At 54.6% G+C, this 25,543-nt stretch overlaps 7 protein-coding genes across 7 annotated transcripts; 3 read left to right on the top strand and 4 right to left on the bottom strand.

Annotated features, from left to right (window-relative positions):
- Positions 1-151: 151 nt before the first annotated feature.
- On the bottom strand, positions 152-1,923 carry LRP88_14170 (chaperonin-containing T-complex subunit CCT2; the record flags this gene model as incomplete). Its single annotated transcript, XM_083250520.1, has 4 exons — positions 152-211; positions 264-1,635; positions 1,687-1,838; positions 1,921-1,923. The coding sequence occupies 4 exons, from the start codon at positions 1,921-1,923 to the stop codon at positions 152-154; spliced, it is 1,587 nt and encodes a 528-aa protein (XP_083093585.1).
- A 532-nt stretch (positions 1,924-2,455) lies between these two features.
- On the top strand, positions 2,456-4,807 carry LRP88_14169 (translation initiation factor eIF3 core subunit b; the record flags this gene model as incomplete). Its single annotated transcript, XM_083250519.1, has 3 exons — positions 2,456-2,727; positions 2,789-4,322; positions 4,373-4,807. 3 exons carry the CDS (start codon positions 2,456-2,458, stop codon positions 4,805-4,807), a joined length of 2,241 nt encoding a protein of 746 aa, XP_083093584.1.
- Positions 4,808-6,443: 1,636 nt separating this feature from the next.
- On the bottom strand, positions 6,444-7,880 carry LRP88_14168 (uncharacterized protein; the record flags this gene model as incomplete). The annotated part of the gene is made up of 6 exons (XM_083250518.1): positions 6,444-6,936; positions 6,995-7,334; positions 7,383-7,448; positions 7,502-7,538; positions 7,597-7,622; positions 7,712-7,880. 6 exons carry the CDS (start codon positions 7,878-7,880, stop codon positions 6,444-6,446), a joined length of 1,131 nt encoding a protein of 376 aa, XP_083093583.1.
- A 2,577-nt stretch (positions 7,881-10,457) lies between these two features.
- On the top strand, positions 10,458-12,684 carry LRP88_14167 (uncharacterized protein; the record flags this gene model as incomplete). The annotated part of the gene is made up of 8 exons (XM_083250517.1): positions 10,458-10,548; positions 10,626-10,693; positions 10,745-10,980; positions 11,032-11,374; positions 11,489-11,578; positions 11,629-11,668; positions 11,721-11,991; positions 12,084-12,684. 8 exons carry the CDS (start codon positions 10,458-10,460, stop codon positions 12,682-12,684), a joined length of 1,740 nt encoding a protein of 579 aa, XP_083093582.1.
- A 2,909-nt stretch (positions 12,685-15,593) lies between these two features.
- On the top strand, positions 15,594-19,437 carry LRP88_14166 (bifunctional endoribonuclease/protein kinase IRE1; the record flags this gene model as incomplete). The annotated part of the gene is made up of 2 exons (XM_083250516.1): positions 15,594-18,167; positions 18,319-19,437. The coding sequence occupies 2 exons, from the start codon at positions 15,594-15,596 to the stop codon at positions 19,435-19,437; spliced, it is 3,693 nt and encodes a 1,230-aa protein (XP_083093581.1).
- A 432-nt stretch (positions 19,438-19,869) lies between these two features.
- On the bottom strand, positions 19,870-22,255 carry LRP88_14165 (E3 ubiquitin-protein ligase HEL2; the record flags this gene model as incomplete). Its single annotated transcript, XM_083250515.1, has 2 exons — positions 19,870-21,807; positions 21,863-22,255. 2 exons carry the CDS (start codon positions 22,253-22,255, stop codon positions 19,870-19,872), a joined length of 2,331 nt encoding a protein of 776 aa, XP_083093580.1.
- Positions 22,256-23,593: 1,338 nt separating this feature from the next.
- Positions 23,594-24,612, bottom strand: LRP88_14164 (SWIB/MDM2 domain-containing protein; the record flags this gene model as incomplete). Its single annotated transcript, XM_083250514.1, has 4 exons — positions 23,594-23,782; positions 23,847-24,296; positions 24,386-24,525; positions 24,600-24,612. 4 exons carry the CDS (start codon positions 24,610-24,612, stop codon positions 23,594-23,596), a joined length of 792 nt encoding a protein of 263 aa, XP_083093579.1.
- Positions 24,613-25,543: the final 931 nt, after the last annotated feature.

Below are 25,543 nucleotides of genomic sequence, written 5' to 3'. Positions count from 1 at the left end.
CATTCAAGGCAAGGCTCATCATAGGGCAAAGAGCTCTCTCACGATGGTCCTTTTTTGTATTTCCATGCCGCCGCCGCATCTATGGTATCATTACAGATCATCATGGTCCATGCACATATGACTCGTCCTCACCAGCTACCCGAGCATGGCCTTACATGCGCTCTCGTCGACGAGGAGCTGCCCGGATGATGTCGTCAACTCGGAGAAGAAGCTGGGTTGGATTGTTAGCAGCGTCTTGACAATATACAGTGACCGTATCTTACCTCTGCAGCCTCGCTGGCTGAGGACACCACAGCCTTCTTCAGCTTGTAGCTCTCAATAACACCGAGATCCCGCATGTCAGCGATGCCGCCACCAGGGGTCATCAAGTCAAGACCGTAGGTGGTGAGACCATCGTAAAGGGCCTTGCGCAACCTCGCCACAAGGTCACCAGAGTCGAGACCAGCGTTGTCGGCCAGGATAGTAGGTAGTTGTCGCAGAGCCACGGCGAAGCTAGAGACAGCCAATTGTCGCTTGCCCTCAACACGGGTAGCAGCACCCTCCACAGCCTTGGCCATGAGCATCTCAGCACAGCCACCGCCCAGAGTAGTCCGGGGCTCCTTGACAGTCTGGGACAGGACGGCCAGGGCATCGTGCAGACTTCGCTCAGCCTCGTCGAGCAGCTGTTCTGTGGCACCCCGAAGCACGATCGTGCAAGCCTCACCTGCTGACACACCGGAGAACTTGATAAGAGTGTCCTCACCAATGATAACCTCCTCAATCACGTCGCAGTGACCAAGCTTGACCTGGTCGGGGTGGTCGAATGTCGAGGCGATCTCACCGCCAGTCACCAGAGCCAGGCGCTCAATACCATCAAAGTCGGCATGCTCAATCGACATGATGCCGGCATCAGTGAAAAGCTGCTCGGGCCAGTTGTAGATAAGTTGTCGGTTAATGAAACAGTTGATGCCGTGTGCCTTGATCTTCTCCACCTTGGCCTTCATCTTCTCCTTCTCGGCCTTTTCCAGCTCGGCCAGCTTGCTCGTTGAGCCAACCTTGACGCGTGCGCCAAAGATCTTGACCTTGTCAGTATCCATGGAGGTGTTGGCCACCAGGATCTTGGCCTTCTCCAGCCGCTTGGGCTGGTTGACACCAATCTTCTTGTCGAGAATGAAGCCCTCGTCGAGGTATGAGTCGCTAAGCTTGCCTCCGCTCTTCTTGATGATCTGAATATGGTTGAGGTCGGTAGTCTTGAGTCGGAGGACGGCATCGACAGCCAACTGGGCGAACTGATCCCGGTCCTGGGCGAGGACCTTGGAGCTAAGGGTTGTTCGAGCGATCGCGAGGAGGTCATTTCGGAAAGCCTCGGGGCTCTTGCTGTGGTCGACTGCCGACTCCTCGAGCGCCTTGAGCGCCGCCTGGCTGGCTATCCGGTAACCCTCGATGATGGTCTGGGGGTGGATCTTCTTGTCAACCAGCTTCTCCGCCTCCCTCAGCAACTCGGCGGCAAGAACAGCAACCGAAGTGGTTCCATCGCCCACTTCGTCATCCTGAACCTTTGAAATGTTGACCAGAACCTTTGCGGCGGCGTTATCGAGGGCGATCGACTTGAGGATGGTGGCACCGTCGTTGGTGACCATGATTTCAGCGGTGGAGCTAACATGGTGTCAAAAGGGGGTGTGCAGGCACAAGGTTGGCGCAACATACGCTGACTGAAGGATCTTGTCCATACCCTTGGGACCAAGAGTGCTCTTCACAAGATCACCGACGGCGATGGCGCCGACAAAGGCAGCGAGACGCGCATTCTCGCCCTTCTCCTCGGTGGTGCCCTCCTCGAAAATCTGGGTTGGTTGGAAAGACTAGGAGGGGCATGTTAGCACATGGTGATCGTTCACCTCAAGAAGCTCTTGGAGCTCTCAAGCGGACAAGGCGGATACTGACCATGACGGGCAGGCAATCCGACTATACACACGGCGAAACCTGTCGGGAACGTAAATGGGTTGTCGTCGTCGTCAACGTCGAATGCTTCAGCCTTGGGGTAAACGTTGCAGCCTTTTTTTTATCTGGAGCTCCCAGCTAAGCATGGGCGGGCATGGAAACACCAAGCCCCTCCAACCAAGGGGCCACTCGAACCCCCACGTGACTTGCCCCGCGGTCGGAGTATCGTCGGCGGAGGAAGATCGCTTCTCCGACGGCGCACACTTTGTGGGAAGAAACGAACACCAAATTTATGCTGCACCAGGTTGGCACCCGCAACATCAAGACTCCGCACGTTCCCGAGCGACGCTCTCCGCGGTCAAACTTAAACCCTGCGTGTCTTTTTAAGGCCATATCTCCCGCGCGCAGATAGGTCTTGCTGCTTCCCTCGTGCCCGGCGCCCGATCCCTCCAAAACCCTCGAAAAACATTCAGAAACGACTGAGAGCGGGGCATTTTTTTCTTGCACCCCTCCAACAACCCACCAAAAATCGCCCATCATGGCGCCCTCCTTCGACCACCTCCGCGATGCCGATCTCGACGATGACGAGTTCAACGAGGATGACATTGATATTTCCGACCTGCGAGAGAGATTCGAGGTGCAGCTGGAGCAGGGCTACGACAGCTTCGTCGTCATCGACGGCCTTCCCGAGGTCACGGAGGAGCAGAAGCCCAAGCTCGTCAAGTTCTTGTTGAAGAAGCTCAACACAGTTGGCAAGACACGGGAGGATCTGGTTCACATGCCCATGGGCGACAACGGAAAGTCTCTTCGGTAGGTGGTTTTGGTTCTGGCTGGACGCTGGTCGTCGACTTGATGCTGACCCTCTGTCAAGGTTTGCTTTTGTTGAGTACTCTTCGCCTGCTGAGGCTGCCGCCGCCACTCGCCAGCTCGACCTGGTCCCCCTCGACAAGAAGCACACCCTGCGCGTCAACAAGTTCACCGACATAGAGCGATATGGACGAGAAGGCCGAGTTGACGAGACCTACCAACCACCCCACATTGACGAGTTCACCGAGAAGGAGCATCTCCGATGGTTCCTCAAGGATCCTTCCGGCCGAGGCCGTGATCAGTTTGTTATGTACAGAGGCGAAAGCGTCGGCGTCTACTGGAACAACGAGAAGGACCAGCCCGAGAACATCGTCGAGCGACAACACTGGACTGAGACCTTTGTTCAGTGGTCTCCTCTTGGTACCTACCTGACCTCTGTCCACGCCCAGGGTGTTCAGCTCTGGGGCGGACAGTCCTGGTCCCGACAAGCCCGATTTGCCCACCCTTTCGTCAACCTCGTCGCCTTCTCGCCTGGTGAGAAGTATATCGTGACCTGGTCTAACCGCCCTATCTCGATCCCCGACGAGGGCCACCCCGCACTTTCGGTTGACGACCACGGCAAGAACTATGTCATCTGGGATATTGCGACTGCTACTCCTCTCCGATCCTTTGCCAACCTCGATGCCCCCAAGGGCGAGGAGGGCAAGCCACCACCCAAGATGCAGTGGCCTGCTTTCAAGTGGTCCGCCGATGACAAGTACGTCGCCCGGTTGACCCAGGGTCAGTCCATCTCCGTCTACGAGCTCCCCCGCATGAACCTCCTCGACAAGACCTCGATCAAGATTGAGGGCGTTATGGACTTTGACTGGGCCCCCGCAACTCCCAAGCGTGATGGCGTCAAGACCTACGAGCAGCTGTTCTGCTACTGGACACCCGAGATTGGCAGCAACCCCGCCAAGGTCGGATTGATGAGCATTCCCTCAAAACAGGTCGTCCGATCCCTCAACCTCTTCAGTGTCAGCGACGCCAAGCTCCACTGGCAATCTGAGGCCGCCTACCTCTGTGTCAAGGTCGACCGACACTCCAAGTCAAAGAAGTCTCAGGCCACCACTCTTGAGATCTTCCGCGTCAAGGAAAAGGGTGTCCCCGTTGAAGTTGTCGACACCATCAAGGACACCGTCATTAACTTTGCCTGGGAGCCCAAGGGCGACCGCTTCTCCATCATCACCACAACCGAGCCCGTGGGTGTCACTGCCGTCCCTCCTAAGACTGCAGTTTCTTTCTTCTGCCCCGAGAAGGCCAAGGGTCAGCACGTGGGCAACTTCAAGCACCTCCGAACTCTCGACAAAAAGAACAGCAACGCTATCTACTGGTCACCTCGAGGTCGCTTTGTTGTTATTGCCACCATTGCGAACCAGCAGAGCTCCGACCTTGACTTTTTCGATCTCGACTTTGAGGGCGAGAAGCCCGAGGCCGAGAAGGACCTCACCGCCAACCTCCAGCACATGAACACCGCCGACCACTACGGTGTGACAGACGTCGAGTGGGACCCTTCAGGCCGATTCGTCGCCACTTGGGCTTCTGCCTGGAAGCACTCGGTAAGACAGCTTCATATTTTCATGATGAGCAGTATGCTAACGTATTTCAGATGGAAAACGGCTATCACATCTACGACTTCAAGGGCGAGGCTTTGCGAGAAGAGCCCCTTGAGAAGTTCAAGCAGTTCTCTTGGCGCCCCCGGCCGGCGACCATGCTTACCAAGGAGGAGCAGAAGGCTGTCCGCAAGAACCTCCGAGAGTACAGCCGCGTCTTTGAGCAAGAAGACGCTGACCGCGGCGCGTCCGCCGACTTGGCCGTTGTGGAGGCCCGCCGCACCATGCTCCAGGAATGGTACAACTGGCGCGAGGAGGTTGAGGCCGACACATTGGAAGAGCGTGAGGTGCTCGGCCTACCAAAGGATCCCCATGCTCCTCTGCTAGAGGCTTACACAAAGAGCCTGGAGGGTACGACATCGGAGGCGGATCGGGTGATCGAGGAGATTGTGGAGGAGGTGCTCGAGGAGAGCGAGGAGGTGCTCGGTTAGGGAGCTTCTCTTTCTTTGCAGGATTTTGCAAGGGAGTGATTTGCTTGTATCTCGGTAGAAAACTGGTCAGGGCGAGGGGTCACGTAATGAAATTCTTTGTCACGTTCACGAGGATAGGTCCGGTTTTGGACGATCGAAAAGCATTCCACGGAGTCAATACATGTTGGTCCGCTTTAAGGGAGAGTGGCGATGGTCGTCTGCACTATGGACAAGCACCTGGCGACATGGTATGAAGTATAGACTTGAGGCGGCGATGATATGTTTATCTTGTGCCTCGGCGCTCCCATGGCTGGGCGTTTGTATAAGGACGGTGTCCTGTTCCGGAACTCAGTCATTGCTAGGTTAAGGTGTCGAAATATTATTACTTTATTTCACACCCAAAGAATAGACTAAGTAATCCCAGCAAAAGAAGCAGAGTTGCATTCAGCGACAGAACCAGCTCAGCCTTGGAGGTGATTCTCGAGCCTGAGACGAAAGGGTGGTGTCCCATGACACGTCTGTAAACAGTCAGCTTGTGCAGATATGCCACTATTCTTCCAAACAGGATGGCTTAAAGGAAACAATTTTGTGTAGAGCTGGACGACGAGATGATTTCTCCTGAAATCCGCAAGGAAGGTGGCGATAACGAAGTCAGCGTTGTTACAACCAATGAACCACGCATCCACCAATATCGACATCTCCCGAGTTTCATCTCCCAGCTCACCCAAGTCCAACATTCACAGACTCCTCCCCTGCCCAACGAGAAAGGACAGCATGATCACCAGATGACAGAGTCAGTTGAAGTTGAAAATTCACCCATTGAGGAGACCTTCACCTGGTCTATCACCAGGGTTGAAGCACTCGAGCGTGCTGGGGAGCTTATTCAGCAGGTCCGAAAGCCCAACATCAGCCAGTTGGTTAGTGAATCATGTGTTGTCAAAGGATTTTAAGAAGACCGTCACCCTTTAGTGCCAGGGCAACGGCCTGGGTGAGTAGGGGCGGGTGGCCTGGGAACATCTCCATGACGACAAAGAAGAGTTTTCTTGAGAGGGGACGGTCCCACGGGAGCCAGTTGAGCCAGCATGGCGGAGAAATGCTCAGCCCAAACCTAGGCATCATCAAGTTTGTCGAGAAGAGTGTTAAGTCGCAGCAACTCTGCCCCCTGCTGGCCAAGTCCCGTCGCAGCATCAGGAGAGTCGGCCAGCACTGGGACTATGACCTCTCTGTTGTCTTTGCGGGTAAATGTACTTCCCGTGTCCAAGAGCTCCAGGCCATGAGAGACGTGGCCCAGGCATGTAAAAGCGGCGCCAGGCCACGGATGTCGCAACTCGTGCCGCCGAAGACCAGTACCAGTACCAGACCGCTTCGACGTCGCCCCGGATCTACAGACCTAGGATCCCAAGTTCGCTTCCAATGATCCCTGGGGTCCAATTTTTAGGCCTGTTGCCAAGAATATTCTTCCAACCAGGCTCACAAGCTTTGCAGCAACTGTTGTTCCCGAGAACAAAGGCGACATGAAAGAGTTCCCTCACTCGGGTGTGGATAATACTCTTCTCAGCATCAACGAAAACAGTTCAAAGGGATAAAAGTTTTGGAATATAGACCCGCTGAACCTTGATTCCCATATATTTCTAGCATTTCGTAGGTATTACACGGTTTATAAACTGCTCGACTGTGTCGTCACTGGCTGCTTCATGTTGAAACTGCCCGAGTCTCGCGAATGGGTGGTTGTAGGACCAGCCTGTGAATAAGACTGATGGACGTCCATGGTCCGAATGATTCCGTTATACGTCATGATCTCCTCCTCAGATCCAGTCGGGGACTCACTTCGGATCTCGGTATGATGGCGCGAACCTCGTATGTCCTTGAGTCCGATATGATCCGTTGTGCGAGCTCCGGTGCGCGAGGCTTGGCCGTAGTACATTTGTCCGCTCGTGTCATATTTACCCTTGGCCGAGCTTCCAAAGAGCTGGGGAAACCAGTTTCGGACTAGATATCGTAGGGCGGGGACGGACGCGGAGATGATTGCGAGGTTGACTTCAATTGTCGAGTATACGATTGTGATGGAGTAGAAGAAGTCGTCGGTCGGTTTCGAAGCGTAGTAGATCTTGCATATCTCGACAAGTCGAATGAGGGCCACGATTGCAACGCTAGAAGCCGTCAGAGTCAGAGTTTCAGAACTCCTGGACCAAGTTGAGTGCAACTTACACGAGACCAACCATGAAGACGCCGATAAGCGCCACCTTTGTCCCCAGGGGCATCTTCAGCCCCAGGAAGATCCAGAAAGGGATACCCAGGACAAGAAAGTCGGTCAAAATTGTCAGAATACTCGCGATTACGTGGAATTCCCTTGCGACGCAAACAGCGTTGGCTTTGACCGCAAAATCCCAGTTTGCCTCGATCGGCAGACACTGCACAAGTGCCACAAAGAAGACCGAAACGGCATGCAGGACGTTAAAGATGTTCAACCCATGGATGCTCCATCTCACGGCCTCTTTCTGACCGCCCAATCTCAGGAGAAAGACCAGGACAGACGCCTTGACAAAGGCTAGGATGGGATTGTAGATCGTCTGGGCCACGTAGAACCATCATAAACCCGGCGCGGCATCGTAAGGCTGCGGAACCTCGTAGTTGTGGAAGCCGACAAAGGAGAGCTTGATATCTGGTGATCGTCAGTCGAGGTCGTACAGTTACATTCGGCAATGCTTGACATACACATGTAAGTCGGGCCCATCATGACCAACGCCAATAGCTGATAGTGATGTTAGAGATCTTCACCCATGCCTGCGAAGATCTTTTCAGGAGCTTACTGTTGCAAATTCACAGAGGTAGTCATCTGTGCCGCCGATCAGTCTCTCATTTGCTTCTCCCCCTGAGGATTCCCACGATGCCTTCAACGCATCCCAGGAGAGATCTCTGACTTACCAATGCCCCACTGACGAGTCTTGAGTCTTCCATACTCTCTCAGGGAAAATATCACCAGGGAGATTGCTGGGAACAAGAATGTGAAAACCACGACCGCGCTCTGGCGAGGCGTCGTGGGGAGTTGAGTAACATCCCCGTGGGGGGGTCTTCGAGCAAAGAGGATCGCCATCAAGAAAGGGACGCCTCTGCTTACACAGGATCTGCCTCGAAGATATTGAATGTAAATACAAAAAGAAAGGACGAGACGCGGGGGAGGGTCGTGGGCAAAAGTAGGATTCCGTCCCCAGTCTCAACAAACACCATCAAGCACCAACAGGAGGATCAAAGGGGACGGGATGATGCTGCTGCAGGCCACCTTCTTTTGTAACGAACTCTACTATGTTTTCGCACGCAGTCTTCCAGTAGGGCAAGCAACCTTTCCCCTCGGGGCCCCTGGGCCGTGATCCCAGCTACGCATGTGCGTCGAGAGTCTGAATCACCTACTCAAACGAGCCGCCAGAGGCGAAGGGAAACTTGGGAAGCAAGGTTCCTGATTTGCGGTACGTCTAGATTAGATTCTGCAATGTTGCCCCCCCTCCCCATCTCGCTGCTCGCTTCCCTCTTCCAGCTGGGCGCGGAAGACGTCCTGATCCTTCCCCTGCAGAGTCTACATCCTTCATGCCCACGCGAATTGGACGCAGAGGCCATGGCGTACAGCTGTGATCCTGCGGTCGGTTACGCTGTTTAGAAAGGGATCGACTGTATCCATGTTTCACTACATGCCTGATACCATCTGGGTCCTCCCTTTTGGTTCCCTGCTCCTGGTTGCCCTGCAATGAGAGCCGGGACGACGGAACTGCGGTGGCTTTCTTCCGCTGGACTCTTCTCTCGAATTTTTCAACTCGTCATGTCCATTCTATGTTAAGGAAAGATTTTCAAGTCAGTTTCATGTGTCTTGCATGCTCTCAGCACCAAGTCCTCTGTCTAAATCGTGCGTCTGTTGGAGTGGTAGTCAGGGTGGCACCACCATCAGCCATCCTTCCAGAAGGCCGCTGTCAAACACTCGGAGAGAGAGCGCCATGTGAGTTATTACCAACAGGAACTGGCACTAACAACCAACAGAGCCCGAGCACCCGATGCCTGGTCTGCGGCTGACCATCAAGTATGTGTGTCAACGGCGGAGCCCCTAGAGAAATACGATCCTCGTTGGATGGACTGGGGTGGTATAAGATCAGGCGATATCGGAGTTTACTCCGCCCAAGTGCCATCGGGTATCTATGAAGCGAGGCTGGGGTATGCGGAATCGCATATATGCCGCACCAAGAATATCCTTGAGTGCCGCGAGCAGTTTGCTATCCCCATGTCCGGCTTGACGCCTCCTTGTCATGTTGAGAATCTTCTAGGACATATCCAGCATCTCATCTCGCAGCGGCCCGCATTGCTGTCCCCTCTTGGAAGATTCTCTGAGCAACTCATGTCGGTTTTTTTCGGTTGCTGAGCAGATTTCCCATCCAGACGGAGTCTTGATTCAGCCAACATGATGTTGCACTAAAAAGTGACGGGCTCCAGGGTCCCTGATGGAGTTACGCTACTACTGCCGGTCAACCTCTTCCGCCAGGTCTTTGACCACAGAGTGGTCTTTGCTATGCTAGTGACTGTTGGCTAAACACAGCTGCGGAGTCATATCCAGACAAACCCTTCACCAGGCTTTCTTGTGTGTAATGTTGAATAAGCCCCAAGTTCCCTCCTCAGAACGATTTATCCTTGGTTCGTCCCGTTTCCCGCTTACAAGGGGAGCACGCTCGGGGTAATTAGATCGTTAAGCGGGAGAACTAGAGCTCGGGATCGACTGGAAGCCTAAACTCCACTCCGACGACATTCCGGGGTAGTGGTATCATGGCAATATCTCGACTTCCTAGACGCATACACCAACCAGACGACTACTCCACGCAACATTGATCGACACTCTCTCTACACTGCCCGTTTACCAGGCCTACCGTCAGCTGTTCAGTCAACGGAAGATATTCCGCTTACAGCCAAGGACGCAACTAGACTTGAAACGACACCGTCCCCCTTCTCGGAGGCTATATGCATGAGCATGGGGTCGGTAATTAATCGATTTCACTCCGATCACTTGCGAGCAAGGATGGAAGGCTCTTCCTAGACACATCTTGGCAAGCCAAGGCCAACGAACCCTTTTGCTAGGGCTTACCTCGCTGGATGGAGGGGGCATTTCCGCTCTGTCCCCGGTTTTCATGTTGGTTCCCAGGTCCCTGATGATCCGAGGGCAAGGACTGGCCGTGATACCTTGCTGGTTGACAGTAGCTTCTTTCTAATATTCCGCAGACCACATGGCTAAACAGGCACAGATGGGACCCGTCAAGTAAATTCGTCGATCACTGCCTAGTTTAGAGCCATCTCCTCCGGTTATCTAGCAGGGTGGACACCACTCGGCTACAGACACTCATGGACCAAGATTGACTGACAAAGCATGGATCCCGTCAACTTACAATGTCATGAACGGAGGACCAACAGGTCAAAGTCCCGCCAGAGGGAAGCAAGGTAGTAGTCCACCGTTTCTTGATGGTTCGATTCTCCCTGCGGCTTTCCAACCGACCTCGTTTGGTCGTTGCAACACGGGAGGGATATCCGGATACTCGGGCCCTCGAGGCGTAGGATACTACCACATAAAACTGCGGCTGTCTGCAGTCGAAAGTCTGTTCTCTCCTTCACTCCGTCGCACTCGTTGATCGACAACCCTCTTACCATGGCTGCTTTCACTCGTGCCTTAGCTCTGGCCGCATCCTTCGGCAGCCTTGTAAGTGCTCAGACGCTCAAGGTTGATGGCGAGGTTGTTTGTAAGTCACGACTACCCCCACACCCCTTTGTTTGCGTCACTACTCTTGTTTGTTTGCTAACGGATTATCTGTCACAGCCGCAAATGGCGTAACAGTTGCTCCCGCTACCGAGGCAGTTGGTGGTGAACTGCAGTTGACCGACGCAGTGCTAGCCAACCTCACTGAGCTGGAACTGGACCATATTGAGCTGTTCTAGTTTGCTGACGAGAGTGAGGCTCTCGACAAGCGGGCTCTCTCGGATCTGGCCAAGTGCAAGTCCATGCCCAGTGACCTCCTGTGGCCTGGCAAGCTCGTGTGGAAGGTCTTTGAACTGCTGACTGGCGGGGCTCTCATCAAGACGGTTCCCTTTGGTGCTGTCTGTTTCCCTGGCGAGCATTACGATGCTAACGAGTGCTCGCGCATCGTGGACAACTGGACCAACTCGGACACTCAGTAAGTTTAACTGTTATTCTTTATTGAGGAGTGTCTTACGGTGATACCCAGCGATGAGGACCCTACCGCCAACATGTACCCCCTCTACGAGGGCAACGCCTGTCTCCCCCAGGACGCTGGAAAGGAGGGAGCCAAGTGCCAGCTCGGCGGTCTCCTTGTTTGCTCTGTCAAGGCCACCAGCGTCTCCCAGATCCAGCTCGCCGTCAACTTTGCCCGCAGCCTGAACCTCCGCCTGGTCATCCGCAACACTGGCCACGACTTCCTCGGCAAGTCAACCGGCGCTGGATCCCTTAACATCTGGACTCACCACCTCAAGAATATTGAGCTTCTCAAGGACTATAAGTCCGCCGGCTCATATTCTGGCCCTGCCCTCAAGGTCGGCGCCGGTGTCCAGGTGTTTGAACTGTACGAGGCGGCCAACAAGTATGGGTAACCCTGCACTCGCCGAGTGCAGGGTGAGCACACCGCTCCTTTCTTTGTTGAACGTGTAGCTGATGAGACACGGCAGACCGTCGGTGTTGCTGGCGGTTTCATTGCCATGGGTGGTCACTCTCCCATGTCCCCTATCGCCGGTCTGGGATCTGACCAGGTCCTCGGCGTTGATATTGTCACCGTGACGGCCACCTCATCACCGCGAACGAGAAGCAGAACGCCGAGATCTTCTGGGCCGTCCGTGGCGTTGGTGGTGGTAAGTAGACCTCTTCCATAAACAAGACGTCAATGAGAGCTAACATTTCTAGCCACCTTTGGCGTCGTCACTTCTCTGACTGTCCGCATCTGGCCCAAGATGACCTTCTCTGGTGTCACTTGGAGCCTCTCCAGCGAGGAGGCTGGCATCAGCAAAGATCTCTTCTGGGAGGCCATGCGCATCTACTGGGCCAAGTTCCCCGAGTACAACGACAACCACACCTACGGCTACTCGACCCTCTTCTCTGCTGGCCCCGGAAAGTACCTGTGGAGCATGAAGCCCTGGCTCGTTCCCGGCATGCAGCTGCCGAGGTCAAGGCCATGGTGAGCCCCCTTTTCAAGGAGTGGAAGGAGATTGGCTTCGAGATTGAGCCTGAGTAGTTCACCCACAACAACTTTTACGACACTTAGAAGAGCCACTTCCCTACTGAGTCTGTTGGTGCCTCCACCGTCCGAACTGCCTCTCGTCCTATCCCCCGCAAGAACTTTGAGGATGTCGAGCTTCTCAACAAGACCATGGACACGGTCCAGTCCATTGTCGAGGATGGTTCTGTGCTCATCCAGTACAACATCAACGGCGCAGCTCCCAAGAACGTCGCCTCGAGCGCTCTCAACCCTGCATGGCGAGATGCGTCCATGTTCGCCATTGTTGGTGCTGGATGGTCACCTGATAGTAGCCCGGCCGACATCCTCGCCACCAACAAGAAGATCACCAACGACTGGATGGAGCGCCTCCGCGAGGTGACTCCTGGATCCGGCGGCTACGGTAACGAGGGCGACGTGATGGAGCCTAACTTTGGCCAGGCTTTCTACGGTAGCGAAAACTACAAGAGGCTGTACGCTCTCAAGAAGAAGCTGGACCCTTGGGGTATCTTTTACGCTCCCACTGCTGTTGGTAGCGAAGACTGGGGGATTGTCAAGGTCCCTGGTCTGCTGGATGGTCTGCTGTACGGTGATCTCCTCGAGACGCTGAGCAGCTGGTTGACTCTCCAGGCTGGCCGTCTCTGCCGCAAGTAGAGTTTTTACTGTATGATTACATTCTTCAGGTGTAGATATACCATGCCATATATACTGTACATATTATATACTTGTCGTACATCATGACGGGACCATATTTTGCTTCTGTCACGTACCCTTCAGTTGACTCTCTTCTACACACAGTTTCGGCAGTATCCACGACATTAATGCTATATCCTGCTTGAATGTCTCTGCGGTGTCTGTCTAGCAGTGCTAAACGTCACTCCGTTTAAAGTGCTTCCTTAGAAACACTCTGATCAGACCAACCCGTCCAATCCGCTCACCGTCTCGGCCATTCCTGTAGTGAGACCGCAAGACACATTCTCCATCATCGGACCGATGCATTTCAGGACGGCACAATGAACTTCGGGGCATAAAAGGCGGTCACTGGCACATGTCAATGATGGAAGCGCTTGTCAAGATTGGTCCATATCCGTCTCTCAGCTTCAGGTGCCTTCCAATAATGATCATGCGTTCTGTGTTGGCTGCATTGGCCTCAGCCATCGCGACAACTCAAGTCCTTGCTGCGTCGAATGATGCGGCTACTCCCGAGGACGTTTTGAACTCTATGAAGGACGTCGACAAGCTTTCCGCTGATACGCACTCGCACGCCAAAGAAATTGGTACCGATTTCAACAGAAAGCACTTTATTCCTGGGGCATGTGCCTCATGGAGTTGATGCCAACGCCCAAACTAATACCCTACCCAGGACACATACCTTAGCTGTCGGGCTACGATCGAGGGGGTTGAGAAGATAAATGATGAGTTTGAAGCCAAACCCAAGACATCATTCGACGATAAAGGCCAAAAGGAGATTTGCTCAGCGTTTCACCGGGTACGTGAAGGGAGGTATCACATCCTACGAGTATAGCTCGTGGACTTGCGTTATATGGCAGTTTAAGCACCGCCAATTCCTCCTCGTCGTTACCCTGATCAATGAGCCAAGGAGCATAGAGAGTGGAGGGTTCGATGGCTACTTTGAAGACTGCTTCACACGACTTAAACCGGCCTTGACCGGGTTCATCCGGCGACTGGCAGACTATGCCCCCAGGTGTCGAGATAAAATAATTAAGAACAATGGCCAGCTGGAGCGGGCATTCGACGGTGCTATCAAAAAGATCAAGCATCGCTGGGGCGGTCGTAGAGCCATACCAGTCGACATTCCTGTCCCCTTGGACTGAGGTCATCGGTTGGCGTCACCGTATTGGTCACGCTTAGATCCTGGGTACTCTACGCGTCCTCGGACATTGCATCGTACGTGGCTTGGGCGCAGGGTTGACACAGATCACGCCCTCAGGAGACTCGTGCCCTACCTTCACACGAGGAATTCCATATCTCGTAAATTAAAACACTACATTGTGCACAAATGGGCTGACTTAGACGCCCGCCTTAGATATTCGACGCAAGACATGGAATAAGACTCTTTACGCGATAAAGAGCTGGTTCCTTGTGCTCGACGTGACTGAAGTTGTGATCTCATCCATTACCCTACAGTACATGAACGGAGGTTTAGCGCCGGGCTCGGCCGCACCCCTTCCGTCCGTCCCAGGGACTTGAGCGCACGGACCAACGAGATCTAGGGTACGTGCGGCCGTAAGCGAGCTCACAAAAACAAAAACGCAGTCTCGAATCGAGAAAGAGGGCATCCTGAACCTGAGACAGAGCCTGAAGTTTGAAAGAGAGTACGAGGGCAACGCAAAACTTTCCCTCGCCATTGTCTACAATTTATACAATAGACTCACCATCTTACATATTGCATCTCCATCTCAAAAAAAGGCGATAGCTTAGATTCAATACGCAGCTCAATGGGCCACAAAGGTGGATTATGCCAAGCCCATTTGGGCCACTCGATTTTGTCACCCCAGCTGTGGGATGTACGTATTGTGGGTGAGCAGATCCTGAGGGGAGACCACACACCCACTGCAGCACAGATACAGTGCGGGTCATCCAAGTCAGCATTATCAAGCGATTATACAGCTCAAGAGCTCTCAAATAAAAGAATAGTAACCACAATAATCACATAGGCCTAGTTTTCTAGCATTTCCCATCCCTCTAGAGATAGGGCTTACCATGATTATGCGAAGGAAAATGCATTCGCTGCTGGGTCTCGATTGCGTGCTGAAACACCGTATTCTCGTCTCAGTCGTCCCGTCATTCAAAATGCAAGGGAAATGCCCCTACGCGTCCATGTCTCAAGCACCCAACCGCATATTTCGCACAGGAGAGGAGGCTTGTTCAAGTTATCCAACAATGAGCACGATTAGGGCTCCCTTTAACTGCACATATCTCAACGCGACCCCTCGATGGATTCCAGACGCCCACAGTAATGCATTGACATTCGCACAGTTCACATACCTCGCCCAAGCCACAGTGCTCCCCTTCTGCTATCCATGAGTCGCCCCTGCCCGCTCCACGCTCACTCAACGTGCCTGACCCCCCGAGCAAGTGGTGTCAGCAAATCAATCACCGCAGGGCAAGGAAGGAGCGTTACGAACCTCCCTGCCCAACCTCCCACCCATCCAGTTCCTCCACCATCACCGATCCCTTCAACTACGCCATTTCATTTCTTCTCCTTCAACCACGATTCTCCTTTTCCATCGACACCGACATCGATATTTATCTTGACCTTCGAGACGAGCGAGCCTCCGAGTCGACTTCGGTTCACCGCCCCTCTTTTACCGCCGATTCCGATCCCGACTCCGCAACGGTTTTCCCTCTTGGCTCCAACAGCGTGGTGTGACTTCATCCTGCATCCGTATTGCAACTGAGCAATCTCGAGATCCCGTCCCGTCATCTTGTTGCGTCGCACCTGGCATGGCCATTGCCGCTTCACGACGGCCACCGCCCTAAATCCGCCAAACGCGACCGTGGGTTCCATGTGAACTCCAACACCGCCTACCCCGATGAAAATGCTGCGACGACCTCCCGGCGAGGGACGTCGGCCCTCCCAGCAACAGAAACTCCTTATCGCCTTTGCCATCATCCTTCTTCCCTGGATCCAGCTTGTCGATGCCCAGCAGCAGCACCGGCCAGCCGCCGATCCAGCCCTACAACCGCTGCAGCGCCCTGGTGGCAGCAGCCAACAACTAGCCGACGATGCAGCAGTTCATCAGTGGGCTGCCACGCCCATCGACGCCGCCGAGGCCGCGTACGAGACGGCCGAAAACATCAAGCGAGCATCGACCCTAAAGGATCGCTCGCCTCAGCAGAACCCCTCGAAGCGCAAGAACCGAAAGAATGAATACCAAAACATTATTATCCCTGACGATGCGAGCGCCCTCGCAACTTTGGCTCCGGCTGAGGCCGTAAGAGCACCAAGCCCTTCACGACATCTTCGGCCCCGAAGCGTTCCTGCTTCTGGGTTGGCGTCGCCGCAGTCTGCGCGGAGTCTGAAGGACTGGGAAGCGGAGGACTTTGTTCTTCTGGCGACCGTCGATGGAGATTTGTATGCCAGCGACAGACGAACCGGAAAGGAACGCTGGCACCTCGAAGTTGACCAGCCCATGGTCGAGACAACGCATCACCGCGCCGATCAATCCATCCTCGACGAAAGCTTCCACCCCGTTGACCATTATGTCTGGGCCGTCGAGCCAAACCGTGATGGTGGGATTTACATGTGGATTCCCGACTCCAATGCAGGCCTTGTCCGGACAGGTTTCACCATGAAGAAGCTCGTCGAAGAGCTAGCCCCGTACGCCGACGAGAACCCTCCCGTGGTCTACACTGGCGACAAGAAAACTACCATGATCACCCTCGATGCAGCCAGTGGAAGGGTACTGAAGTGGTTTGGTTCCACAGGCTCTCATGTCAACGAGGCTGAGAGCTGCCTGCGGCCCAATACTCTGTACGGCGTCGACGACGAAGAGTGCAGCTCCACCGGCACCATCACACTGGGCAGGACCGAATACACTGTCGGCATCCAGCGACGAGATGGCCGTCCCATTGCCACTCTCAAATATTCTGAATGGAGCCCAAACAACTATGACAACGACCTTTACCAGCAGCATCAGTCCTCTCTTGACAGCAAGTACATCACCAGCCAGCACGACGGCAAGGTCTACGCCTTCAATTATGCGCGATCCGGAAAGCCCGAGCCTGTGTTCAGCGAAACCTTTGCTGCACCTGTTGCTCGCGTGTTCGATGTCTGTCGGCCCTGGGATGCCAACATCGAGAGCAATCCGGACTTGATTGTTCTTCCCCAGCCGCCCATGCCCGCGCAGGATGAAATCAATGCCCGAATTCGGAGCAACAGCATCTTCCTAAACCAGACTCGCTCGGGAAGCTGGTACGCAATGTCTGGCCGATCGTACCCTCTCATTGTCAATGCCCCCATTGCTCAAATTTCTAGCCCTGACTGGTTGGACATTGCCCCTGCTTGGGACACAATCAATCAAACTCGACTATCCAAGGCTTTGGTGGGCACGCACTTCCTCAACAGCAACAAAGGCAGCAAGCAACACCTTCGTAGCCTCCCTGCTGGATCACCCGCGGCATACGAGGAGCCTGACACATACGAGGAGACTGACAACGATCCCCGAGTTCCCCAAGCAGATGTAACACCAGACGAGCCTACCTTTTTCAAGAAGGTTAAGTCTATTCCCCAAAAGGCCGTCGACAGCGTTATCGAGTTTGTCAGCAACCCCATCTTGATACCTATCTTCTTGTTTACTCTGTTCTACAAGCAAAGTAGCCTTCGCCGGGCCTATCGCCAGATTAGGCTCAAAGGTTTACACAATCTACAGTTCGGAAAAGACGCAATTTCGGATGATGGTGACGAAACTCAAGGCAGTGAGAGCGAATCTGAGGGTGTTGTCAATCGGAGGGGGCTTGTTGTTAGAGAGAAGGTGCTCGAACAGCTCAAGAAGCCAGAGGACGAGGGCAAGACGCAGGTGAAAGAAAAGGCGAATGTCACCCCCACACCAAACTCGGAGCATCGAAAGGTTCCGGATCTGGACAAAGATCTCCCATCGACACCTGTCGCCGACGTGGACTCAACAGACGGGGAGGCGACGCCCAGGCCTCACAAGCACAAGGCTGAACCCAAAGTTGAGTCTCCCACCAAGGGATCCGCCAAGTTGGATGGCCCCCGAGACGAAGCTCAGGCCTCGGCCGTCAACAAAATTCAGAACGAACAACCCGATGGCAATCAGAATCGACCAGCCCCCGAGAAAAAGAAGAAGGCCCATAGGGGACGACGTGGAGGGGTCAAGCACCGCAAGGGTGGTCGTGCTGCTGAGGCATCACAGTCTCGTGACGACGACCCCGGTCCAGGGACTGTGGAGGATGCCGTCAAGAATGCCAAGAGGCTTGGTGATCGCCCCAGTCTTGAGCCTGATGTCATGACTGTCGCCAACGACATGCAGTCCGTCACAGGCTCCATCATTCGTCTGGGTAGCATCGAGGTCGACATGGATGAGCAGCTGGGCACGGGTAGTAATGGAACCTTGGTCTTTGCTGGCAAGTATGACGGCCGAGAGGTGGCTGTCAAGCGCATGTTGATCCAGTTCTTTGACATTGCCTCTCAAGAGACTAAACTGCTTAGGGAGAGCGACGACCATCCAAATGGTAGGTTGCATACGTCGTCTTTCAGAGCGACTGCTAACAAAGCTAGTCATCCGATACTACGCTCAACAGTCACGGGACGGATTCCTCTACATCGCACTGGAACGCTGTGCTGCCTCGCTGGCCGACGTCGTGGAGAAGCCCAACTACTTCCGAGACCTTGCCATCGCTGGAGGACGCGACCTTCCCAACATCCTCTATCAGATCACCAATGGTATCAGCCATCTGCATGAACTTCGAATCGTCCACCGAGACCTCAAGCCACAGAACATCCTGGTCAACATGGCGAAGGATGGCAAGCCAAGGATGCTGGTGTCTGACTTTGGACTTTGCAAGAAGCTTGAAGGAGGCCAGTCATCTTTCGGTGCGACCACTGGCCGGGCAGCTGGAACCTCTGGCTGGCGAGCCCCTGAACTCCTGCTCGATGATGATGCCCGAGGCAACGTCATGAACGATCTGAGTACACAGAGTGGTTCAGGCTCGGTTCTAGTGGGAGACGGCATGATGCCTAACAACCGACGGGCTACGCGGGCCATTGACATTTTCTCGCTTGGCTTGGTCTTTTTCTACGTCTTGACAAACGGTTCGCATCCCTTTGACTGTGGCGACCGATACATGCGGGAAGTCAATATCCGCAAGGGCAACTACAATCTCAATCTCCTTGACTCCCTGGGCGACTTCGCTTTTGAGGCCAAAGATCTCATCGAGTCAATGCTTCAAGCCGACCCAAAGATGCGCCCAACCGCCAAGGACATCATGGCTCACCCTTTCTTCTGGTCCCCCAAGAAGAGGCTTGCTTTCCTGTGCGATGTTTCGGATCATTTCGAGAAGGAACCGAGAGATCCACCATCATCCGCCCTCATGGAGCTTGAACGTCACGCATCCAGTGTGACCAAGAATGACTTTTTGCGGCTTCTGCCACGAGAGTTTGTCGACTCCCTTGGCAAGCAGCGCAAGTACACGGGCTCACGGCTCCTGGACTTGCTCCGCGCTCTCCGAAACAAGAGGAATCACTACGAAGACATGCCCGACACTCTCAAACGTAGCGTGGGACCACTTCCCGATGGGTATCTGTCGTTCTGGACGACCCGATTCCCCATGCTGCTGCTTGTCTGCTGGAACGTAGTGTACAATGTGCAGTGGGATGACTCGGACCGTTTCCGCGAATACTACGAGCCAGCAGCTCTATGAAGAAAAACTGGGTGTTGAATAGTGGGCTGTGGGCTTTGGAACATTGGGTAAAGATGGAAATGATTTGCTGGTACCGTGATGGAGATGGGTTGGCTGGGATTTGGATATCGTACTTGGTTTGGACGTGTTGTTTGAACCTAGCGTAGGCGGCTTCCAGGCAGCTTAGTGAAAAAGTACTGCTTCTCATATGTTTAATGAGCTATGGCACTATGTCTTCAACCACGAACGAGTTTGGCACGGGTTATGTCACATCTTGATTAACCCATATCTTCATGCAAATGACATCAATTACAAACTGCAGATAGATTCATATGCATCCTGGCTGGCACTCTGGGATATCTTGATCGCTAATTCTCCTCATCGCTACATGACCTGGTATCCCCAACACGACTCCAACAGCATCATCACACATCGATTTTCATCATCATCATCTTAACCCCATTGCACCAAAACCTGCTTCTTGCCCTTCTTGCCACCCTTCTTACCCTTGCCTCCAGTCTCTTCGGATCCGGCAGCAGACTCCTCGGCGGCGGGCGTGCTTGGTCCACTGCCCCATTGGAAGCCCGTCTCGCGGTGTCCGTAGTCACGCCGGACGGCACGGCCATTACCGTAGCCAAAGATCGTGGTTGTGGGCTTTGGTGCGGCAGGCAGAGCGGGGAAGGCGTCCTCGCCTGTTGGACGGGGTGCCGGACGGGGACGGTTGAGGGTCGTTGACTGAGAGGACGAAGGAGCGGAAGAGGCTGTCCAGTTGGGGCGGGAGGATGAAGAGGAGGAGCCGGCAGCCGAAGGGAGAGATGGAAACGCGGACGAGGAAGAAGTTGGAGGGGTCGCCGCAGGACGACCGGCCCACGATGAGGGTCCCGCCGAAACAGGCGCAGGACCTCCCAGTCTTGTGCTGTTCTTGAGCTTGAGCACGCGGTTCGAGTGCTTCTGAGAAGGCGCTGCGTTGGGCAAAGCCGGGTTCGCGGTGGCAGCGTTGGCCCAACCGCTGGAACTCGACGTCGCGCCGTGCATGCCGCTCAGGCCGGGCAAGCTTGGGTAGTCCTCATTGATGGCGCGCCAGTCCTGCCAAGCCTTGCGCAGGGCGTCGGCCTTGGCCTTGTCCTCGTACAGATCTGCGACTTCTCGGACAAGCGTTCCGAGAGCGTTGGACGATGTGTCGGCAAAGAGTGTGAAAAAGGCATCGATGAGCTGCGGTGCCGTGAGGCCGCCCTGGCGGTAGGACGAGATGTGGTTACGGAATGTGGCCATGCGCTGGTTGTCGTTGCCAAGGAGGTTGGATGCTCGCTCCACCACGGCGCCGTGGCGAACAAGTCGGGCACGTTCTTCAGGTGCGAGATTGGCCGTGTCGACGATGGTGGCTGACTCGATCGGGTTGGCGAGATTCGTCTGGCTTCCTCGAGGGGTAGTCGATGAGCTGCCGCCACGAGGCTGTGATGAGGCAGCAGCTGGTGTGGGCGAAGGAGCAGACAGCGATCCCCCAAAGGTCCGGTTCGACACAGACTGGGCCGAATGGATGGCCATCTGTCGCTGGAAGGCAATCTCGTCGCGTCGCAAAGGCTGGGCAGAGCTCACAGGGACTGTTTCCGCATTAGGGTCACGGCCCCTATTACCTCTTCGCCCACCACGACGTCCCTCTCCATCACGGCCACTTGGACCTCCTCGCTCTTGTTGATAGGGCGTTCGAAGGTCGAATCCCGACATATTGACTACGCGTGCATCCCTTCCTGCCGTCTTGCCACCATGCTCGCTCAGCTGGTGAGCCTGCAAGTCCATTTCTGACTCAAACACGACAAACTTCTTTTCCAAGCATTCCCGGTCTTTGCATAGGAAATGATCCTTCTTGAAGTGTTCCTCGAGCGAGTTGTAGTCGAGGTAATAGTGTGGATGTCGCGAGTCCCGTCTGTCGCAGATGAAGCATCGTTCGTGCTTCATCCTACAGTGCTCGTACAGCTTATCGTCGTCGTAGAATCGTTCTCCGCAGAAGCCGCAGAGAGGATGGCCCTTGAAACCGGTCTGGTCCGCGGCGCCGGGCTTGTCGTCGCCGTGGCGCATGTGCTTCTCCAGCTCACGGTCCCCGAACAGCTCATGCTCGTGCGTGAATACCCTCTTGTTACGAGTGCAGAGATCGCACATGCGCTTGCGGTGGGCGGACTTGACATGGCGGTGCAGATCGGGCCAGCCTAGGCCAGCAAAGTCGCAGGACGGGTCAGGGCAGTTGTATCGTAGGAGGAGGACTGTGTCGCCGACGATATCCTCGTTGGTGTACTTGATTCCGATGTTGCTGTCGGTTGTGGTGATGTCATTTTCTGAATAGTCCTCGAAGCGCTTCTCAGCATCGTCGGTGAAGATGACAAAGGGAGCCGGAGTCTACAAGGTTGTCAGTGATTCAGCGCTTGGCAGCAGGCCAGGGAGGGAAACATACACGGCAGTGTGCGCAGTCCTTCGTCTTATAAAGGGCTCTCATACGCAGACCGCAGATGTGACATGTTGTGTGGTTGCAGGGCGCAATCGAGTGGTGAGCGACTGGATTCGCGCAGATAAAACAGACTTCGCCTTCGTCATCGTCGTCGGCAGCTTCCGCCGTCTTGCCCGCGCTCATAGCATGAGCTCTGGATGCTGCGGCAGCGACATCTTGGGCTGCTGGGTTCGCGGGCACTGAGGGGACGTTGGCGTTGTTTCCGCCTCGTCCACGTCGTTGGCCTCCTCGCCGACCCTGGTTGCCTTTGCCCCGTCCTTGTCCTCGATTGCGAGAGGCGTTGCCTTGGTTCTGTGGCTCAGAGGCAGCTGCTCCAGAGTCTCCGGCTTGTGGAGCCATAACGGTCGGTTCCCAGTGCCTGGTGGTAGGTTGATCTGTCGCCGTGGTTGAAGTGGGAGGATAGATGCGTGGAACTCTGGCTTATGTCGCTCGTCGAGGCGCTGCTATCCAGACAGGGAAGGCGTTTTGGTTTGGGTCGAGGGCTTGAGCAGAGAAGAGTCGACTACGTCACGGGCAGTGTCTTGATGGTTCGCTTGAGTCGTCGGGAGTGGTGAAGTTATCGTGGTCGAGGAGAATGGCTGAAAGTGATGTCCTGGGCGATGATGTCGACCAGATTTTATTTGGGGGTGGCCTTGGGCCTTCTTCTTCTGTTCGCAATGGCGGGGCACTTCCCGACTCGGCGGGCGGGCAGGAACCGCCAGGCAGGTACGTACCTCCGACTGGGTGCCCTGCCCTGCCATCTCGTGTGGTGCCGTGGGGGCGTTGTGGCTTGTGCAGCCACTTCTACCCGTATCCGCGGCTGAGTAATCTTACCCGTCCGGGGCTGAAGAGCCGGGGCGATGCAAAACTGAGGTGCTTGATTGGTTTCTTTGGGTGTCGTGCCATTCAAAGAGTCACCGGCCAGAAAAACGCCGGAGTTGGCGAGATTGGCCTGGGCTTTTATCCCTGAGTCATTATGATGCGGGTGGTGAAGCTCTATCACAAAGACAGACACAGAAAGGAGTCAAAAGAAGGTTTGCAATGCGACAGGGAGCGTGGTGTGCCTTGTCTTGATGATTCACATGGATATTTCCGCCTCAGGCCTGACTCTTTGTTCAAACAAGCCACTCTTTGCATGCTCTGGATATCCCACTCGATTATCTTTATGGTCAGCGGATTGCACTCCTCACCAGTCTCGTCACACCTCTATGCATGGACAATTCAGCTTTGTTTTATCTGGCGCTCATGGAGCAACCAGTCTGTTTTTTCAAGCCATCAGCGCAAGCTGTGGTGTAGGAATTCCTAGTACAAAAACATACTCCTCCTGACCAGCTGTGAAGTGCCATGTGGACGCAAAAGGGCCCACCAAGTCGAAATGCCCTTCACTCCCCAGCAACTATAGTGCTCCCATCCTTTACTTCCATCTCCCAACAGGCCATAAATATTCTCGGAGCACTTGCTCAATGGCCTCTGCTGAACCCACGGGCAAACCCAGAGTCAAGCATCCGACTCATCCAACTAAAATCACCCAGTATGCTCCCCTGTCCATATGCTGTCATTGCCGCCAAGGGGAATAAACAAAACCTGCAACCCATCAATGCCGGTTACGCCGCTGCGCGCCTAAAACGCTGTCATCTGAAATCCTCATTGACTTTCCTCGTGCTGATGCATGCGCATGCATTGCCATCCTGTCGTAGCTCACTCTTCTCCAACCGGGTAAAGGTGGTTTCCAATATCCTTGTTCATCCGGAACATGTCCACCCTGGCTTGCTTGAAGACTGCCTGCATCTTTTCGTCGCATATAATTTGGCGTTTGTCCTTGGGATCTTGAAGATCGTTTGCTTTGATGTGTTCCCAGAGCTTCTTGACAACTTGAGGTCGGGACAGCTATGACATCCATGTTAGTCCACCCGAACATCTTTACCTGGGTCAACCCCGACACGGTACATACCTGGGTTTCACCCACGAGCTCTGACAGAGTAGTGCTCAGGTTGAACGGCTTCTGGAAACCCCCGCCAGCCTTCCTCTTCTTGCCGACCTCGGCGTCCCCTGTGTCCAAGTCGCTGTCGTCATCGGCCTTGACCTTCCTGGCGCTCTTCTTGCGAGGCGCAGCCTTCTTCTTGGTAGGCTTTGCCTTGTCCCCTCCCCGGGTCTTGCGTCCTCTGGCTAGGCTGTTCTCCTGGGCTTGCAGCTGGGCGGCCAGGCGAGCGTCTGCGTCTTCAGCCGAGGATGATCGTTTGACCTTCTTTCGCGAGGGTTCGGGAGTCGCCGACTGTTCGGTCTCGCCAGCTTCGGATGTGCCATTGGTGGCGTACGGTTCGACGGAGGAGGGGGGCACGATGCCGTTGTCGGCTCCAGAAACGGCGTCAAAACGATCCTCAATAAGGCGCTTGATGGCGTCCTATCGTACCGAGTTAGCTAGACGGAATGAAAAGGTGGTTGCAGGAGGCGGAAGCTAGCAAGCGCAACACTGATAGAAAGGTTGCATACCTTCTGGTCGCTGAGATCCTGCCCGCCGAGAGCAGCCTGTAAACCCTGTCGAATCTTCTTTCGCGAGATGGTCTCGAGGTCGGCCGACTCAAGGATGTCATCAATGATGGACGTGTAGCGCTCACGCTCGTCGGGAGTCACTGGGCGAGTTGTGCATTTAGCATTTGATGCAGAGGGAGAGGGTCTGTGCCAAGGGGGTCGCCGGGCAACTTACAAGGAACACTCATGATGACTGGCCAACGAGATTCGCGGGAGACGGCTGCTGTAAATTGCTTCGGGTTGCACAAGGAAAGGAAGTTGACCCAGGAGCGGAGGTGGCTCGGATGAACTTGTCACGACGAGAGAGGGGGCTGCCTCGAACGGCGGGGGTATGGCGCAAACAAACAGGAGGATCGATTGACGGGCAACAGCAAGCTGTGAACGACAAGGGAGAGTCAAACGCGATCGCGGCAGAGGAGGAAGAATGCGCCGTGGTCGCCGATATCAAAGCATATCCCAGGGCAGCTGCGCAGGTTGCTTCTCGGGAGGATCAGATGCGATCGGAGGATTTCGCAGTCAACGCGGTTCAGAGGTGGTGGACGACGATGGTTGGTCGCGAAGGGTCCGCGGTCGGTCGATTGCACCGGACGAACCGCGGCATGAGAGAAGGGGACAGTGAAGATGGAAAGCGGCCAGTCGAGGTAAATACGCGAGACGAAATTAACGAGAGGGACAGAAGAGTCGGGCTTGGAAAAGGCTGAGGGTGACGTTTTTGTCCGATGTTATGGCTGGGGCAAGTTGACGTCCACTATAGACTTGAAATGGCAAGCCACCGATCCCCAGTCCGATGAGGCTGATGAGGCTCACCCGAGGTGTGGCTGAGCGGGGACCAGGGGACGATGCAGCGAGGATGGCCAGTGACGTTGGAGGAGACTTGGGGGTGTTAGCCCGATAAGGAAAGGCGTATTTCGGGAAGAGGGCGCCAATCGACAGAAGGGAGCTTCATCCAGATCACGATGGATGATGAAGCTTTGTTCTATGTTGTGTTTTCGGTCTGGTCAGAGTCGAGTCTTTCATCCTAACCACGTGATTCTTTTATTCGTGAAACTTTGTCATTCCTAGCACAATCAGCCTTTTTCATTACCTTACAAAACCATGCCAAAGTCAGAGTAGGTGAGT

The sequence above is a fragment of the Fusarium phalaenopsidis genome (assembly GCF_050370095.1).
Source record: "Fusarium phalaenopsidis strain FUZ10S chromosome Unknown contig_32334, whole genome shotgun sequence".
NCBI classification, from domain to species: Eukaryota; Fungi; Ascomycota; class Sordariomycetes; order Hypocreales; family Nectriaceae; genus Fusarium; species Fusarium phalaenopsidis.
Note: the sequence above shows the minus strand (reverse complement) of the source record. Positions and strands in the feature narration are given on the sequence as shown.